At 58.8% G+C, this 19,320-nt stretch overlaps 1 protein-coding gene across 1 annotated transcript in view; it reads left to right on the top strand.

Annotated features, from left to right (window-relative positions):
- Positions 1–18,184: 18,184 nt before the first annotated feature.
- The window catches only part of COL18A1 (collagen type XVIII alpha 1 chain), a 36,545-nt gene continuing 35,409 nt past the window's right edge, over positions 18,185–19,320 (top strand). The window contains exons 1-2 of the mRNA XM_063162751.1: positions 18,185–18,231; positions 18,657–18,724. Coding sequence (XP_063018821.1) covers positions 18,221–18,231; positions 18,657–18,724 — 79 coding nt within the window. The 5' untranslated portion in view covers positions 18,185–18,220. The remainder of the gene's footprint in view (positions 18,232–18,656; positions 18,725–19,320) is intronic.

The following is a 19,320-nucleotide window of genomic DNA, read 5'->3' on the forward strand; positions in this document are numbered from 1 at the left end:
CCTAGGGCACCTTCTCCAGAAGTTCTGCTGTTCCATCCTTTTGCATTTAGTGAAAGCTACCTGCAGTGAGCAGTCCATCAAAGCCCTGGGAATACCTGAACTCCTGGGTGAAGCCGGGCAAAACATTTTTCACCCAGATCTGAAGCCATTAAGTGCCAAACACTGTCCCCAGTGTCATACCCTGTCCCATGGAAGTGTGCTGCTGCCATTTAAGTGGCAGTGCCAATGAAAACTACTTGTAACAGTATTGTAATTTCTGCATTAGCATTCAAATCCTTGACCAGATGAATCACATGTCGACGTTTTGGAGGCTGCCAGCTCTGCCATTTCTGGGATTCTTAAATATCAAAGCTGTCATTTTTACATTGGATTTCAGAGTCTCTGAACAGTCACACAAGGGTTTAGTTTTAAACAATACCAAAAAATTCCCTGGTGTTCAGCTATAATTTTTACATTGGAATATACTCCTTATGACTACTTTAGGCAAGAGCAGCAAACCCAAGAGTAAGCCAAAGAGGTGATTCCTGTGTTCTAATGTGCTGCACAGAGCTAACAGGGAATTCAAGAATGGATTTGTGACACTGTTGAGTATGGCATGGATAAACAAGTGACACACTCCATGCATTTTAAGATGGCATAAATGCTTCCTTTATTACAATCTCCCGATACTTATAACCAACATTGTTCACCCAGAAGCTGATTAGCTCTTAACCTGTCACCCGTTGATTTATTAGGGACCACCCTTTGGTAAACCAACTGATGAGAAAACAACTGTTTCAAACTGCAGCTGCAAGATTGTTCTCATTCTTTCTCTCCGCCTTCTCAAAACTTGCTAGAACCATTTCTGGGAAAGTTTATCTGGCTTTTGCTCTGACCAGGCTTTCAGCCTCCACAGGATTCAGGAGTCTCAGGGTGCACAGGAAGCCCCAAAGACTTTGGGATGCTGAAATGGACCAGCCTGCTGCCTGTGCCTGGGCTGCACAGGGCTGAGCTCCATCTGGATGGTCTAACAAAGGCTGAATGGACATACCATGGCCCACTGGAGAATCCAGATCCTGTGAGCTGCATAATTCAGCTGTAACCAGCTGAACTTTTGATGTTAGCTTGAAATCCAGGGGAGGAAAAGGTAATCATGGAAAAGTGTTCTTCCAGTTCTAGTGACAGCTGTGCCTGCACAGCACCTGTGCCCACGGCAGGGTGGTGGTGGGAACCGCAAAGTATCTTTGTGATACTTTGCCACGCAAAGTGTTCTTGCATTCTGTGACTCCCCAAGTGGAGAGGAAAAGTGACCCATGGAAGTGCCAGGTTTTCCCCAGCACCTCTTTTGTTCCAGGCAAGTCCAGGATTTCGTTTCCGAGCTGATGCATGTGTCTTTAAGGTGCCTGCACAGAGGAGAGGGAGGGCAGGTGCAGTGCAGGGCTGGTGCCCCATCAGAGTGTCTCTCTGCCCATGGCACCAATGCCGCTGCCTTGGGACGCCGCCTGTGGGAGGCGAGTCTGCCCTCAAGCTCTGCCATGGAAGTCATTCAGGGGCACAGGCAGCAGCTGAAGCCGCCAAGCGTTGCTGTGAGGATGGCAAGTCAAGAGAGAGCCATTGTGGCCAACTCTGCTGAGCCTTTTGCCAAAGCAGGGGCCATTGTGCCCCCGGGCTCCACCCGTCTGGCATCCCGGCAGGTGCGGACGCCTGGCAAGCAGGTGCCGCCGTTCGGGGTGCTGCTGTTGCTGAGCCCGCTCTGGTGCTGTTTCTGTGGGGCCCAGAGCCGCCGGGGCAGCAGCCACTGCGCAGCCCTGCTGGAGGAGACGCGGCCGCCCTCCCCATGGTGGCAGCAGCTCTGCGGTCCCAGAGCTCTGGGTCAGGGGGGCCTCGGTCACGGCACCGTGGCCTGGGCAGCCGCCAGGGCCCGGGATGGCCGCCAGCCCTGCCTCTGCCCCCAGCCCCTTATTGGCAGCACCCAGTGGCCGTGCCCTGGCAGCAGCCCCCTGCCGTCCCTGTGCCCAGCCAGCCCAGCCTGGGCACCTCAGGGGTGCCCCCACCCTCCTGCTGAGGCCCGGCCTCGAGGGCTCCTGCCGCAGGCCTGGGAGACGCTCTGGGGAAGCACCAGAGCAGCCGGGTGCCAGGGACAAGGCGGCTGCCTGGGGGCTGCTTGTGCCCTCTGACACCCAATTCCTCAGGCATTCCCAGCACCCTGGCTCCTCAGGGGCCTCCTGCCCCCTTGGAGCTTCCTGCCACCCACTCCCTCACACATGCCCCTTGTTCCTTCCCACTGCCTCATCCTGTCAGGCCTTCCGCAGCACCGCATCCCTTTGTGGCCCCATCCCCTCAGGGGCTGCCCCAGCCCGGCCAAGCTGCCCGGCAGCAGCGCCGCAGCCCCACAGCAGCTCCAGAGCAGCCCCATCCAGAGGCACCTGGGAGCCCTCAGCAATCCAGCCAGCAGCACACGGGCAGGAGGACACAGATGGCGCTTCCTGCCTGGCACAGGGCTTGTGGCCATCTCCAGGCTCCGCTCTCACAGGGATCCCCGCAGCTCCGGCCCCTGCCCAGCCGCTCTGTGGGCAGCCCAAAGGCTTCAGCAGAATCACCAAAGGCCAAGGGGCTTCTGGCCATTTCCCCTGCAGCACTGCACGCCTGGGCAGTTGGCTGAGCACATGCACCCTCCCCCCCACCTTCGCTGATGCCCAGTGGCCGCTGGGCCACAAAAGAAAGATCCTGGACTTCTGTGCATGACAACAAAGATTTTGTATTTCCATGCTAAGATGAGGTCTTCTCTGCAGCTCAGGTGTCCTGAGCAGACGGTTCTCCTGAGATTAGTTGCTCCTAGGCTTCCACATGCTGCTCTACAGAGGTGGCTTCCTACTCCCCACCCTTCTGGAAGTGGTCTTGCACCTTCTGAAACCTGGAGAATATGGGGCTCTCTGTGCAGCTCTTAAGAGTTGCAGGGTTTGAGCTGCCAAGCTCGAGATGGCAGGGCTGATGTCATCAGTCATGTCCTTAAGGGCTGAAACAGAGGAACAGAGCCATCTGCCACCGGGTGTCAGTCCCTAGGTCTGCAGGGCCCTGAGGAGGCCTCTCCTGCAAGGGCCTTCCCAGCTGGCTCTTGCCACGGCCAGGAGGGAGCAGGGAGCAAGGGGATCAGCCCAAAGCTGCTGGCCACCAATGGCCCACATGGCCCTGAAATGTCAGCGTGCTCTGCCCACGGGAGCAGAGCCCTCCACAGCCGGGGCAGGGCTTGCAGCTCCCCCTGGCAGCCCCCGCTGTCAGCCCTCACCCTTGCAGATTAGCTCGGTCTCTTCCTGCTGCCTCCTCAAGTACCGGCCTGCAACCCCTATGAACACAGAGCCTGTTGTGGACCCTGCCCCAGATCCTGCTATGACAGGACAGGGAAGCGAGCCTGGGCTCGTGGCTCACCCATGAACCTGACGGCCGCCTCTCGCAGGCGCTCCTGTGGGCTCTCCACGTAGCGCAGGGCCCGGTGCAGGTGCTCGGCCGCTCTGCTCCGGTCCTCTGCCAGCTGCAGAGAGTGGCAGGAGGGAAGGGTTGGTGTGGGCACACTGAGCATCACCCTCACAGGCCTTCTCCAGGCTCATGCTGGGGCTTGTAGGCTGTCCTTACCAGGCACTCGCCAAACCTCCATGGCTGCTCCTTCTTCACCAGCTGCTTCAGACGCCTTCTCTTCAGGAACTTCACCGCACAAAGCAGCATTTCCTGAGAAGCCTGCAGAGCAGCAGAGACATGGAGATGGCCCCGCAGCCCAGGGCACAGGACCCGTGTCCCTGTGCCAAGGCCTGGAGGAGGCTGCAGTCCAGCAGGCACAGGGCAGGAGGCAGCCAAGCCCCCTGCCAGCGGGACAGCAGCAGCCCACAAGTCCTCACCTCTGCCACACGCTGATTCTCATCATGACAGTGGAAGAAGAGTGGGAGAAGGCTGTTGCTCACATGTTTCTTCAGGGGCTTTTTTCCATTGTCCATTACTAGCTCAATCACCTCTTGGAAGAGGCGAGCGGAGAGCAGCTGCACATGGCTGTTGTCCTGTTGGAAAAGAAGAGGAAAAGAACCAGCAATGGTTTCTCTGGGCCCACCTGGGCACAGGCCTGAAAATCCTATGGGTGCAAAGTGTCTGGGCAGCAGCCACTGCCCATGGCTGGGGGCACAGAGCCTTACATTGTCAATGAGTGGCTGTAGCACCTCGGCCAGCTGCAGGGCGGTGGGACTGGATATTAGGGTGGCTCTGTCCTGGAGCTCATTCAGGAATACAGAGAGGATCAGTGTAACCACCTCTCCATCTGCATCCTGCAGTAGGTCCATGAGGCTCTGTGTCAGACTCCGGATGCCTTCAGCCTGTGCAGGACACAATGCTGCACTGTGACAACCATGAACTGTGGAATCATAGCATACCCTGAGTTGGAAGGGACCCACAAGGATTATCCAGTCCAACCCTTGGCCCTGCACACACAATCTCAGTCTGTGCCTGAGAGCGCTGTCCAAACACTCCTGGAACTCTGGCAGCCTTGGGGCTGTGCCCATTCCCTGGGGACCCTCTTCAGTGCTCCACCATCCTCTGGGGGAAGAACCTTTGTCTAATATCCAGCCTCAACCTCTCCTGACAGAGCTCCAGCTGTTCCCTTGAGTGCTGTCACTGGTCACCAGAGAGCAGAGATTGGTGGTGCCCTTCCACTTCCCTTGCAGGGAAACTGCAGACTGCAGTGAGGTCTCCCCTCAGTCTCCTCCAGGCAGAACAGGTCAAATGCACTCAGTCACACCACCTATGGCTTCCCCTGTAGACCCTTCACTATTTTTAATATCCTCCTTTGGACAAACTCTAATAGTTTCATAGGTTTTTTATATGATGGTGCCCAAAATTGCACTCAGTACTTGAGGAGAGGGCATGCCAGCCCAGAGCAGATCAGGACATTCCTATCTGTTGCCCAGCTGAAAATCCTGTGCCTGATGCATTCCAGATATCCTTCCTGGCTGCCAGGGCACTGATGACTCCTACTCTCCATCACAGGATCCCCACATGTCTCCTTCCACAGTTCTCCAGTCTCTCATTCCCTGCTCTAGCCACACAGCCATGCGGCCCATGCCAGATGCAGCATCTGGCACCTGCCCTTGTTCAGCTTCGTATGGTTGGTGATTGTCCAGCCTGCAAATCTGTCTCTACAGGCCCTCTACCCTCTAGGAAGTCAACAGCTCCTCCCAATGTAGTATTGTCAGCAAACTTATTTAGTATTTCTTCCAGTGCTGTGTCCAAGTCATTTATGAATGGCTGCACCACCAATGCCACTCTGGCGCTGCAACCCCACCCTTCTGCCACAGGGCCAGAGGCCAAAGACCTGTCCCGAAGCACTGGGGCAGCTGAAGCGGGAGGCAGGAGAGCTGGGAGCAGCTGCTCCAGTGCCCGAAGCCCCACGCTGACTGCACGGCTTCAGCCACTGCCCCCTTCTCACCACTGAGGGATCTTTGCTGAGAACCACAAGGCCTCTGAGTGCCAAGCGACGCTTTTCCCTGGATTTGCTCTGCAGGCACCTTGAAATGATCTCCAGGGCACTGTCACTCCATTCCCTCATGTCAGGGCACTCGAGGACCTGCAAGGCACAGGGCAGTGACAGGGAGCCGGCCGGCAGGAGCCCGGAGCCGCACAGGGCCGGGCCCAGGCAGCAGCACAGGGCACGGGCACCGTCCTGGCAGCTGTGCCTACGAGAGGGCAGAGAGCTGGGAGGCAGCTCAGCCAGGCAGCGCTGGCCTCGAGGCTCACCTCCACAAGGAATGCCAGGGCAGGGAGATCCCAGTGTGGCTCCTGTGTGCTGAGCAGCCCCAGCAAGCGGAGTGCAATGCAGGAACACAAGGGGTTCGAGGTACGGTGCAACTCCCTGGAAGGCGGAAAAGCCACCAAAACCCTGAGCCAGCAGGAGGAAGCCTCTCCCAGCACTGACTCACACAGTTCTTGTCTTTCCCTACCACCCTGCAAGGAGACCCGCGCCCTTTGGGAGGCAGCTACTCTTGGGCGCCCTCCTCTCCCAGCCTTTTCCAGTGTGTTTGGCCGTCCCTCAGTGACAACCTCCTCAGGCCCCTGGCCACAGGGACTTTGTGGGACACCCTGGGCACAGAGCACAAATGTCAGAGGCAGTGGGGAGAAGGGGGTCTCACCTGGCCAGCAGAGCCACGGCATAGTGGTGGGTGTCAGCACACAGCAGTTCGTCCCAGCCACGCTTGCGTTCCATTGACACCAGTAAATCCAGATACCGCAGATGGCGGAACAGTGCCTTCATAGTCTGCACTGCAAACCTGTGGGCACAGCAAAGCCCAGGTCACACTGGGAATGATGGTGCCTGCCCTGAGGACATGAAGAAGTGGGATGGAGCACCTGTTGGGGCTGGTGGGAATGCTGAGTTGCTCCTCACATTCCTTCCAGAAGGTGTTGACCTCCTCTGGCATCCCTTTTGTGCTGAAGAACACTTGGAGGAGCAGAGCCACAAGGAGGCGGGGAGAATATTCCATAAATGGTGCTGGGCACCAGGGCAGGCGGAGAATCTCCCAAACCACCCTCGTTGCCTGCAAGGGACAAAGCCCCCCGAGACAGCGCTCAATGTCGAGGTGTCCATGTGGCAGGGCCCGAGCGTGGCAGGGAGAGGCCGGCAGAGAGGTAGGGGGAGCACGGGGCCTGGTGGGCCTGAAGCTGCCCCTGGGCACGGTTTCAGGGCAGCGCCTGAGGCAGGCAGATGCAGTGGGGGAAGGAGGATGGAGAGCTGCTGGAGGGGCGGCCTTGGGGCCAGCAAAGGCCAGTTGCAGAAACTCACAGCCAGGGCAAAGACACCGGTTTCATCCCCATCGGAGGTGGACACTCTATGCAGCGGCCAGTCCTCCAGCACACTGAGCAGTGTTGGCAGCACCTTGTCCACTGCCATTCCTGATGAAGCTATGGTCCTCCACATGATTTTAGCAGCCCTGTGGGATCAGAGCTGTGTGTCAGGAGGATCTTAGCCGCAGCATCATGGACTGAGCAGCTGTGGGCGCCTAGGTGACAGAGCCCTGGAGGGAGCACGGCAGCAGACTGGGTGGCTGACATGGCATGACTGGGAAACAGAGAGCCTGGTGGGTCCTGGAACTCTCTGCCTGTCTGTCAGAACCACTGGACTGTCTGTACAGGGTGATGGGCCCTAAGGGCCAGTGAGCCCTGAGACCAGAAGGAAGGTGGCTCCCGTACCTGTCACATGATGGGGCACAGCGCAGGAGGGTGACTGCGACATCAGTGGGGTGGGCCTCGGTAAGCCTCAGGATGTCCATGAACGGCTTGTCATCTGGAGGTGCACTGGACACAAATCTCTGGTGCATGTTCCTCACGAAATCTGGCACCTGGAAGAGGCACAGGGAGAGCTGCCAGAACAGCAACTTCCCCAGCTTCCTCTGAGAAGTGGTTCCCTTTTCCACCACACTCTGATGGCTTCAAAAGCTGAGGGGGGCCCAGCAGACCCAGCTTGAGGAGCCCCCAGTTCCTGGGGGCATCCAGCCCTGGCCACAGGCTGCTTACTTCATTTGGGTGGGAAACAATTCTCTCCCCAAAAATGTCCAGGTCGGGAGCAGAAGCCTTCATGTTTGCCATGCTCTGAGTCGCTGTGATATCAGCGTTGGCCGTGTGGTCAGTGTAATGTCAGGGTTTGCAACTTCCTCCTTCTCCTTCCTTGTCCCAGCGAGATCTGTCCCTAAGGGCACATGGAAAAAAAGTTGTTAAAACCTGGGGACAACAAGGAACAAGCTGGCTGCACAGAGCCTCCCTGCAGCACCACTCTGTACCATTGCCTCCTCTGAACACTGGCCACCAGCAGCCACGTGTCCAAGGGCCCTGTGACACGCAGCCACATTCCTTCCACAGTGACCACCGTCATAAAGGGCCCTTGCACACAGTGCTCTGGGGCCTCCCCCAGCCCAGCCAACTCACCTTGCTGTGGGGCAGCTCCAAAGGAGCTCTACATGAATAAAAGACACGCTGATGTCTCCTGAGCCCGCTGGGATGCACGACTGGCACAGATGGTCTTCTTACCCTCCATTACCTTGGGGGACATATGGGAGCCCCAAAATCAGAGTGTTCTGCCTTAACAGATTCCAAAGGGTGATGATTCTGTACCAAGCAATGAAAAGGATCCACTGTCACTGAGGTTGCCCACAGGCCAACCCATCTTGGTGTTGTGCCCATGACCTAGGCAGATCTAGTGTTGGTTATTACTGCCTGCTTGTTTGCCCTTGTTGTTGATTGGTACATCTCTTTGTCTCTTTCTGCTGGAGAGAGGTTGCAGTCTGACCCTTGGGGACAAAAATAAAACCCTGAAGAAGAGTAGACTGAGGGGAGACCTCATCGGGGTCTGCATTCTCTACTCATAAAGAGCAGTGAAGGGACAGCTCCAAGCTCTGCTCTCTGACCAGTGAAAGCACCCAAGTGAATGCCTGGACGTGTGCCAGGGGAGGTTTAGGATGGATATCAGGAAAAGGTTGTTCCCCCAGAGGGTGGTAGGGCACTGAACAGGCTCCCCAGGGAATGGGCACAGCCCCAAGGGTGCCAGAGCTCTGGGAATATTTGGACAGTGCTCTCAGACACAGGGTGAGATGGTTGGGGTGTCTGTGCAGGGCCATCCTCAAAACAATGCATCCCCACAATCCACATTCCTTTGGATAAACATGATCTCTCCATCAGTAAACTCATGTTCATGGCCACTGCCTCTCCAGGACCAGACTCTGACTTTTCAGTCTTATTAAAATTCACATAAAGTTTTGCTATGGATATTTTGCCCCTCCTTTTAAATCACAAACGGACACTCCCCACAGTGTGCCTCAGTGCTGGCTCCAGGTGAGCACTGACAACACTACAGATGCAGCTCATTAGAGCATGGGCAGCAGGGTGATGATCCCGCTGTGCATTCTGCTGGGAAAAACTCCTATTTTACAGCTTAGACTGGCTTTCAAACAAGCGGGGCATGCTCTGGATGCAGTCCTGACTCCAGACTATGCCAACGAGGTTGTCTGTGTGAGGATCCCTGGGAAACTCGTCCTTGGAGATGGCCACATTCTCCCAGCCAGGGACCGCCGTCTCTGTCCTGCCTATGTGTTGAAAGATCGGCAGAGGGCAGGGCAATCCCACCGAAAGATGGATGAGGACAATTCCCAGGAGGCGGTATTCTACTGCAATGCCGTGGGCGGCACATACGATGAAGAGGAGGCCTGGGCATCCAGTCGACCTCCTCCCCAGGGAGGGTGCAGAGAGCTGGGCAGGGTCCCTGGCAGAAGATAGCCAGGGTACCAGTGAAAGTGCTCTCGGAGGTGCCAGAGTTCTTCTCTCGGCATCCTTTGGGAGACGGGGAGCAAGCTGTCTACCGCAGCAGTGTGAGGCCCAGCCAGGAAGCAGCAGCTGAGATAAGCTACCTGTTGCCCAGGTGCAAGGTCCACCTGAGACACAGCCATCAATAAACACACCCTCCCAGAGCTCAGCCGGGACTCAGCCTGGGGCTGCTGTGACTGGAGGATGTGTGGGTGGGGACCCCAGGTGAGGCCAGCGAGACCCCTTAGTGCTCTCAGGGGTCCAGCACTTGGGGCAGCCCAGGGTTTGAGAGGGGAGCAATGAGTGCCTTGAGGGCACAGCTCTGCTGGGGGCTGCTCCTCGGGATGGGGGCTGAGGGGAGCTGCATGGTGGTGCCCATCCCCATGGTTGGTCGTGATCAGCTCCCCGTAATCTTTTCCTGTGTAGATGGGAGTTTACAGATTCTTTTGGGGGTGACCTGCTGGTTCAGGAAAGCGGAAAGAGCTGGGCACTGTGTTTGTAAAGAGGTTCTGCCAGAGCCCAGAGTACCCCCAACAGTTGGTACCTTTGCTTCTGTGAAATCGCAGGAGCACCTGGGTCATTGAGCTTTGCAAAGGGTCACTGGCTGCCCAAGGCTGACTTGCTCGTGTTCTCCTGGGCACTTGGCTTTCAGGAGTCCTCCTTGGCACTTGGAATGTGAATGTGTGCGGAGCGGCCTCATCCCCTGGAGATGCTCTTTGCCCTTCCCAGCAGATGGGCAGCAGAGAAAAGCCCCAACTTTCCTGTCCAAGAATTGTAGGCAGAGAAATGAAGCACATGAGCATGCTGCTGTGGTGATGCGCCTGAAAGCTAATTTCTGCCAGGGGCTGGGGGCCAGACAGGGGTGGAGGAGCTGCACCTTCTGCAGCAGCCTTGGGGAAGGGGAGTGGAAGGCAGAAGCATTGTGAACCCACAGCCCAGATCAGCAGCCTCCTTCCTGCAGCAACAGCCGTGCTCGTACATAGCAGGAAGTATGGAGAAGCAATGAAAAAATACATAAATCACAGGAGGCCACTGTCCAAGAGTCCCCAGCCCTGTGGAGCACATCGGGAGCAGAGAGGTGCCCACTGCCCAGCAAGCACTGTGAGAGGAGCACAGGGAGCTGCAAACCCACACCCGTGTTTCCTACCTGCTGCATTTGGACAGAACTCTGACACCTTGAGTTCTCTTTGGCACAGAACCAGCCCTTTCCCTTCTACACTCAACCGCAGCATGGGAGGGCAGTGGAGAGGGCCCCTTCCTCCCCACCTCCAGCAGACAGCAAGGGCAGAAGTGGAAGAGAACAGAAAGCCTCCAGGGGCCAAATTTGCACCTTGTTTCGCTGCTGGGGGCTTGGGGGGGGTGGGAATTTGGCAGCTTTCCTTCTTTGGAAAGGGTCCAGCTGCCTTAGGAGAGAAATTCCTTGCATAGCTTTGCTGTGAAGAAAGTGCTGACCTGTTCGGGGGCGTTTGCTGAGCAAGTGAAGACGAGCCAAAGGCAGCTTGTAAGTGCTGGAAGAAAATGGCCCAGTTTGCTCATCCCCGGGGTGAGGCAGCAGGTCAGGCTCTCTGGGGGGAGCGGTGCCTGGGGACAGCAGCTTTGTGCGCCTAAGGGAGCCCAGGAGGGTGTCCCAATGCCCCCTGGCTTCACACACCTGCAGAGAGATGACCCGACTGCAGCACAGCGCCTGCGGTGCCACGCCATGTGAGCATCGGAGGTGACATGGCAGCTACATCCAGACACTGGGGCCCAGGAAAACCCCACCATTCCCAGGGGTGAGACCCAGGGGACACCTGGAGAGCTGGAATCTCAGGGTGGGGATGAGACAATGGGTCAGGGAGGGGGCATTTAGCTACGGTTTGGCTCAGAGTACATCTGGGGATGCAAGGGACTCGTACAGGACACTGATCACTGCGGTGTCAAAGGGAATTTAAACTGGCAGCAGATGGCTGGGGGAGAGGGCATGGACAGACTGGGGTGGGAAATGAACCTCACGTTCACTTCTGAAAATGCCAGCAGGAAAACGGTGTAACTGCTATAAATATGGGAAGCAAATCCAACCTCTTGCAGTACCAGGAGAGCGCTAAAGTGCATAACTAAAAGAGCGTCAATTTAGTTAAGAAGTAAGGCAGCATCTTTTTAGGATGAGGGTGGTGGAACACTGGCACAACTTGCCCAGGGAGGTGGTGGATGCTCTATCCCTGGGGACATTGAAGGTTGGGATGGACAGGGCTCTGAGCAACCTGGTCCAGGGAAAGGTTCCCCTGCCCATGAGATGCTGTTTAAATGTCCCTGCTAACACAAACCATTCTGGAATTCTATGATTCCATTACTCCATGCTCCTTTGCCTGGACAACAGAGCAAGGGCAAACCTAAATGTGCTTCCGCATCAACATCAGACACCTAAACCAGCTACTCACAGATTTTAGGGGAGGCTGTAATAAGGGGACACTTCAACTTGCAGACCGGATTGAAATGTTGGGGATAAGACATAGGGATATAAGTTTTGAATGCAGTACATGGCGCCCTTCCTCCAGAAACAGTCTGAGAACCACCAGGAAAAGGTGCTGCTCTGGATCTGCTCTGAAAATGAGGAAATGTGTCCCGAAAAATACCCCTAAAAACAACAAACCCGGCCAATCCCAGACAAAAAGAAAAAAAAAAAATAAGAGTACAAGGAAAACTGATGCTGGGGAGTAGAAGGACTCCCAGAAGAACAGGAAATCTGAAAAAAACACATCAAGTCAGATATGAATAGGGAAGAAAGACGACTAGGAGCAAGCCGGAGGCTTGTCCTGCTAAGTGTGCTCAAACCAGTGGTGACCAGCTCAGCCAGTCTTCTGCAGGGACTGGGAGGTGGGAAGGGTGCACAAGGATGAGATGGACACAGTGACAGGGCTTTCCCCTGGGAGCATTCACACTCCCACCCATTTTTTTCCCTCAGGGTGGGAAAGTCTCTTAAATTGGAATAAAAATCCTGGTGGGGTTATCCTGGAGAGACAAGCTGAATGTCCTGGACAGTTTGGAAGTGGCCAGCACCAGGATGGGGACACGGATGGGTCAGCAGGAGCACGGTCAGCTCCTCCTGACCTAGGGGACCACGAGGATTCTCACAGGAGCAGTCCTTCCTTGGGGCCACTCCCCCTCCCCAGGAGGGAGCCTGTGCATCCCAGCACACGGAACTGGGGCAGAACCTCGGCGTATCCAGCTGCTGAGGAGCCTGGAGCAGCCCAGTTCTCAGTGGGGAGCTGCAAGTTTCCTTTTCCCAGGAAGGAAACAGCTCCTATTTTGAGTCTTGCTAGAGCAAAAGGCATTGATTTCTTTTTTTCTCTTTTAATTTTTTTTTCACTTTCTTTTTTCTCTTTTTTTTTTCCCAAATGAGTCAAAATTGACCATTCTTCTGCAGAGGAGATGCCGAGTGCAGCCTGGGAGAGAAGAGGTGACAGCCTTGAGGGTGCTGGGACAATCCCCAAGGAAGCAGCGAGAACATGCCAGGATCTTTCATTTTGGGGCTGTTTCCTCTGTGTTACCTGCACACTGGGAAAGCATCCCTAGGGCGCTGCTGCTCCCTCGTGTGCAGCCACCACCCTGCACTGCAGCCTGTATCCTGTCCACATCCAGCTCCCTGTGCGGCCAGAGACAGCCACGTCAGCGCTGTGCCTGCCGAGGGGACAGGGATGCTTTCAGGGCTGTCCCCCAAGTGACAGCCTGGGCTCAGGCCCATTACTCTCTCCTGGAGGTCCTTGTCTTTCCTGGCTGGGTTTCAGAGCTCTCCCTTGACCAAACACCTGTCTGGCAATGTAGGAAGGAAGGGGAACATGTTCTTTTGCTCCAGCTAAAAATGAACTGCTTTTCAAGTGGTCCCTCTGGAAGGGCTGGTGAGGGGAAGCAGGAATCCAGATGAGTTTCCTTGCTTTGTGGCTGCTGGCCTCAGTTCACACCCAGCAGGGAAGGCAGTCAGCGATGATTTGAATTGAGTTGAATTGAATTGAATTGAATGGAATTGAATTGAACTGAATTGAATTGAACTGCACTTCGTGGAGAAAACAGGAAGGGGCACAGTCTGCGGAAAGGAGGGAGATCCTGGGAAACCCATCCCAGCCAGGACTTGGAGGCTGTGGATAGCTCCCACTGGCCGTAGGAGGGATGTGGAGGGGTTGGAGATGGCAGCCGGGATGTTCTAGTGTGGGAGGAGGACTCCTCCCTTGGATGAGCAATTCAGGCATCACAGAAGGGTTTGGGACCTCTCCCAGCCTTCCTGAGTTTGGCAGCGGTGCGGAACAGCTCTTGTTACCAGCGAGCCCCAGCCCTGCAGAGGGATGGGAGGTTTGGGCAGGATGTGCAGTGGGATGGGGGAAAGGGGCGATCTCTCCATTCTCTCCAATGGATCCCTCGGAAGCTTTGGGGGGACTAAACCCAGCCCCCGCACCTGTGGCGTGGATGCCCCGAGGTCTGACATGGCTGCAGAGCTCTGCCCTCCTCCTGTTGCGGTGCTGGCCCGCGCCTGCAGAGCGGGAAGGGAAACAAGTGCCATTTCCCACAGCCAGCCGAGAGGCAGGGACCCGAGGGCGAGCCGCTGGGATGAGGCATGCGAGAAGCATCCGCCGCGTCCCCTTTCCCATGGAATGCTTCTCCCGGTCCTTGCTGTGATGTGTGCTGAAGGATTGGTTTTCCTCTGGAGCGGATGAGTCACGGAGAAAGTCGGGAGGGAGCGGGGGCTGCCCGGACATCCCAGGTGCCCTGTCCGGCTGTGTGGGAGGCAGTAGGCACTGCCCAGGGGTGTGGGCAGAGGGCACGAAACATGCGTGTGAACTGAGAAGCTGGGGCTGGCTCTGTCTCTGCGGACACCACACAGGGCTCCCCGGTTCTGGGAAAGGAAGGGGGATCCCTCCTTTGGTCCCTCTCACCCTTCCCCGGGGAGGAGGTCACTGTGCGTAGGGGTGAGCTCCCAGCTGTCCCTCTGCTGAGGGAGTGGCTGTGTCTCTGCTGGCTTCTCAGAGCTCTCGCTTGCCCTTCTCTCGCAGCAATTTCATTGACAATGTCCAGCTTGGGAACGCGCCAGGCTATCTCTGTCACGTCAGGATTCCGCCAGATGGGAGCTCTCCGCAGCGGCTGCAGGACGTGGCCAGGCCTGGGGTGCCCTGCCCAGCAGCTCTCTGTGCAGGGCTCAGGGCTGTGCCGCCTGGAACCTGTGCAGCCCCTGCTGCGCCAGGAGCTGATGGTGTGCTGGTTCCCTGGCCCCGCTCACCTCCCTGCAGAGCCTCAGCAATCCGTGCTGTCCCATCCCATCCTCTTCCCATCCATGGGTGGGCTCCAGATCCCGCAGCATTTCTGCTGCCAGCAGGTCTGCAGCCGCCCCTGGAACACCTCGTGCTCTCTGCAGCCCCTCTCTAAAACACTCACCAGCTCCGGCTGCCGGGGCCAGGCGTGGCGCTGCCGCACTCCCAGCCCCAGCAACCCGGCCCGGCTGAGCTCATCCCCCGCCTACATGGGCAGGTAGCTGTGCTCCCGACTCAGCCAAGACCTTGTGCCCGCCAACTTTCCTCACTGAGGGATTATCTGGATTTCCAGTTGTTTCCACGCCCTGCCTGCACTGCCTGGGTCCTTCCCAAACGCCCACCTTTGTGGCTGTGCGTGCTTCACCTCTGGAAAGGAGGAATGGTTTTCACTCGCCACATCCTCTCCAGAGGTGTCAGCTGAAGGCAGGGCATGATGCTGCCCTTTCCTGAGGACATCCTGGCAGGTCCTGGGCCATCAGCAGACACAGAGCTCCGAGCCAGAGCAACAGATGTGGCAGCAAGACTCAAAACCAGCAGCTCCCAGTGGTGCCGAGCACTCACACCCGGAGGCTGCCCCGGGAGGAAGCGGCTTTAACACGGACAAATGGCACATCAAAGTGGCAGCACCAGCCACAGCTTCCCCATGGGGGTTGGCCCAGATGGGACAGCCCTGCCTGGCGGTGGTTTTCTGCTTCCTCTCTCTGCTTCAGCCTTTGTTTTTCTGCAGGGACACTCGCCAAATATTGTCCTCCGCCTTCTTGTCCTTTATTGCCCCCCTGACCCAATTCCTATGTCCCCCCACTGCTCCCCAGCCTCCTCACTCGGCGTGCTGGCAAGCGGGACTGAGCAGGTCGAAGGAGCCTCCGAAGACAGCCGTGTACGAGCCGCGTTTCTGGGCCCCGGTGTCGCTCTCGGTGCCCGCTGGCAGCCCCGCCGCCCCCGCGGCTCCCGGGACACGCCACCCCCCCAGCGCCGGAGCAGCCGGGAGGGGGACACGGGCCCTGGGAACGCATGCCAGCCCCGGAGCCGCTGCCGGGGACGCGCCTGGGCCGCAGCAGACGGGTTTCCAACCCCTCCTCTTTGCCCGAAGGAGGGAAAACAGGCCAGTGTCCCGCGAGGGTGCCGGGGTGACATTTCTTGGCGGCCGCGCTGTCGCGGCCGCGGAGCTGGCAGGGGCTGTGCGCTGGGAGCTGGGGCAGCCCCTCTGTCCTCGCACCGGGGTGTCCGTGCCCGGGGCCACCCAGCACGGGATGCGGGACCACCGGCCGCGGGATGCAGGTGGGAGCCAGGCACAGGGGTGGGGCGACAGCGGGACGCTGTGGGATCCACACAGAGATGAAAAAATGCCAAAGCTTTGCTGGAGCTGGCAGCCTGCGGGGTAGGAGAGCCTTTTTGGCTGGGGCTTGGGAAGTCTGGTCTGCAAGAGCCACCATCGGAGCATCACTGTTTTCCATTTGGTCGGCTTTCGAAAGAGCTGCCTCCACTGGCAGCGTGGGTGTCCCTCCTCCCGCGGCGGGCAGTGTTTGTTTGCTTGGGAAAAGATGAGCCTCATTATCTGTCCTCCGTGGCTCTTGCACTTTAAAGCTCAGCAGGAGGAGATTTTGCGATGGGAAACTGCCCTGGTGTCAGGGGGGCTTTGCATGGAGCTCTGCTGCGGGGGACCACGGCCCCGCTGGGGCAGTGGGGACAGCACCGGGGCAGTGGGGACAGCACCGGGGCAATGGGGACAGCACTGGGGCAGTGGGGACAGCACCGGGGCAGTGGGGACAGCACCGGGGCTGAGACACAGGCGAGACTGGAGGGTGGCAGAAGGTGATGCCCTCGAACAAATGCAGCTGGGTCAGGTGGAGTCCGGAGGTGCAGCAAGGAGGAAGTGTGGGATGTAATCCAGCTCCACATTCACCTGCAGCAGCGATAACATCGCTGTGCTCCGCGTGTGGGAAGGTCCGGGCAGGCAGTCAGGGGAGCCCCGAGTGTTTGCACCTCCCGGCCCCGGCAGCGAAGATAACATTGGAAGGGCCAGAATTCCCCCGTGGAGCCAAAGCAGCCTTCCCAGAGCTCCCAACAGGCTCTCCCACCCCACGGGAGCACTTATCCACTTGTTTTGATCCAGCCCACACAAAGCCAGGTCACTCCAAACAGGTCTCTTCTATCGGGCAGGATTCTTCTCCATTTTCAAGGAGATTTATTTTCCAAGCATCGTCTTTGTCGCAGGACTCTCCTCCCCCTTGCTCCAGGCCCTGCAGCCCATCCACCCCTCCAAAATCCCTTCGCGGAAATGCAGCCCTGTGACTCAGGGCTGCCAACATGTTGCCTTTTGTGCAGCTCAGGTATTCCAACCTCTACCTGGAAGGAAGGAATCCAGCTGTGGGAGAAGAAAGGGCTGGTAAATCACTCAGCATCCAGCTGGTAAAGCATAAATTCAAGAGTCCTGAGCACGTGAAAACATTCTGCAGCCAAACAAGAGGCAGCTTCGGTGTGTGTTCATGGCCCCCAGATGGGGGTTGTGCTGAGGGGCTGCCTGCCTTTGATGCCGTTGAAAGATTTATGGCCAAAATTCGGAGAGCGCTAGCGTGCCCCTGTGCGAGCGCAGAGCCGAGCAGCTGGATGTCATGGTTTATCCTGCTAGATCCAAACCCTGCCTTAGACTAAACACGCCTCTGCCATCATTAGTGAATCACTTCTACATCCCCTCTAACCTTCCAGGACTTGGATTTCAGAAGCTTTTTGCTGCCGCGGGGCACTAAAATGCTACGGAAGACAAAGCAAGGTGTGGCAGCAGGTTTTGTGGGGATTATCCCGCTGGGATAATCCTGGGGCTGTAGGAAGATGAAAGCGGGGGTACGGGGAGGAGTGAAAGCGGCAGCAGCCTCAGCTTTAACTCCTTTCCCGCCGCGGGCAGGGTGAGGTGCGGGGCGCTGCCGCCGTGGCTCTGGCATCGCAGCCCGCAGCCAGAGCTGCCCCGGGAGGGTGTCCGGGAACCCCCGGGCTCCACACCCTGCCGGGCCGGGCCGGGCCGGGCCGGGCTCACGGCACCATGAGGGAGGCAGGACCGTGGAGCTGCCGAGGCCCGTGCACGCAGTGAGGGCGAGCAAAGGGCCAGGAAGGGAGAACGGCGGTGCCATGCCGAGAGCGCCCAGCCCTGCTCCGTGCCCCGGGGCTCGGATAAGTGCTGGGAGAGGCAATGATCTCAGCTCGCTGATTCACTCCCTCCTTCAAGACCAGACCTGGCCTGCAGGCCGAAGCCCAGGGCTTGGTGGAGTAGGAGGTGCCCGGGCAGGTCCTGCGGGCGGTGGGTGCCCTTTGGGGGCGAGGGTGCTCTCCGCGCCCCGGGCAGAGCTGGGATGCTCCTCGGGGAGGGATGTTCCTCGGCAGGGATGCTCCTCGGCGAGAAGAGCTGTGCCTCTCCCACCCATCCATCCCCGGACAGTGTCCCCGACTCCTGCCGGAGACGCCGGCTGTGAGAGTCCCGGCCCCGGGGGCTGGGGGCGGGCAGAGCCCCGGCCTCGGCTCACCCGCCCGGGGCGGGCCGGCCCTGCCGCCCCTCCCCTCCCCGCCCCCCGGGCCGTGCCGATCCCGCCGCTCCGAGCCGAGGCGAGCCGAGCCGAGCCGCGCTGCGCTGCCGGCGCCGAGCGGGCACCATGCGCACGGGGTGAGCGCCGGGGCTGCGGGGGGCAGCGGGCCGGTGGAACCCGCGGGAATGGGGAGGGCACAGGTAGTGCGGGAAGCACGGAGCCGCCGTGCAGAGGCGGCGCCGGGAATCGGGAGCCGCCGGGGAGGGAGACACCGGGACCCTGGAGGGCGGGGGCACCTCGGTGTGAGCGTGGCGGGAGCCCAGGGGCCGCGGTACCGCGGGGACCCCGGGGAAGGCCGGCACCAGGCCCGGGAAGCCGCCGGGGGCAGGGGTAGCGCGGGAAGCCGGTGCCCCGACACACGGGCGGCCGGGGGGTACGGGAGCCCCGAGGCCGCCGGGGCTGGGGGTCCCGGCTGCGACCACGGGCTGGGGCTGGGGGCTGGGGGGCGCCTCGCACCCGGCAGGAGGGTGAGTGACCTCTCTGTGCCCTTCCCTCCCCGCAGGTGCCCCCCGCCGCGGCTGCTGCTCGGGCTCTTTGTCCTGCTGGTCCCCGCTGCTTCCCCGGAGCCGGGTAACGTGCACGGGATGCTGCGGGATGCTGGGGAGGGGAGCGCCTGCCGCCCTGCTCGGGCTCCCATACCTCCTCCCTGTCCTGACGCCCCCCATCGCTTGGGAGGCTCTCCCCAGCAGGAATGGGCGCTGGAGTCTCCCCTTGAGCAAATGCTGCGCCCAGTCGCGCTTCCCGAAGCTGGGGCTGATTCCTTCAATGGCCACGTCCCTTGCGGCTCCCTAGCCCGGGGGGTCCCGTGTGCTCCATCCCATCAGCGGCCAGGGATGCTGGGGAAATCCTTGACTGCAGTTCCCTGGGAGGAGAGGTCCGTGCTGGCTGTGGCACAGGCAGGATGGCGTTGCCCCAAAGTGGCCGTGCTCCATGTGTTAGCTTTTCTCCACAAATCCTCCCTGTAGCTGCATGTCCTTGGAAGTGTTGTGAGTGGTCGGGAGCCTCGAGCCTATGCCCTGGGGATGCAACACCTCCCACACGCTTCTGGGCTTTTCCCTGCCTTCGGGGCTCCCTGTAACATCCCAATTCTCAAGGTACTGGCGCGCCGGGAGAGGGGAATTCAGTGCTGACTCAGCTCGCCAGCCCTTTTTTCCCCAGGAGCCGGT

The sequence above is a fragment of the Melospiza melodia genome, chromosome 8 (genome assembly GCF_035770615.1).
Source record: "Melospiza melodia melodia isolate bMelMel2 chromosome 8, bMelMel2.pri, whole genome shotgun sequence".
In the NCBI taxonomy this organism is placed as follows: Eukaryota; Metazoa; Chordata; class Aves; order Passeriformes; family Passerellidae; genus Melospiza; species Melospiza melodia.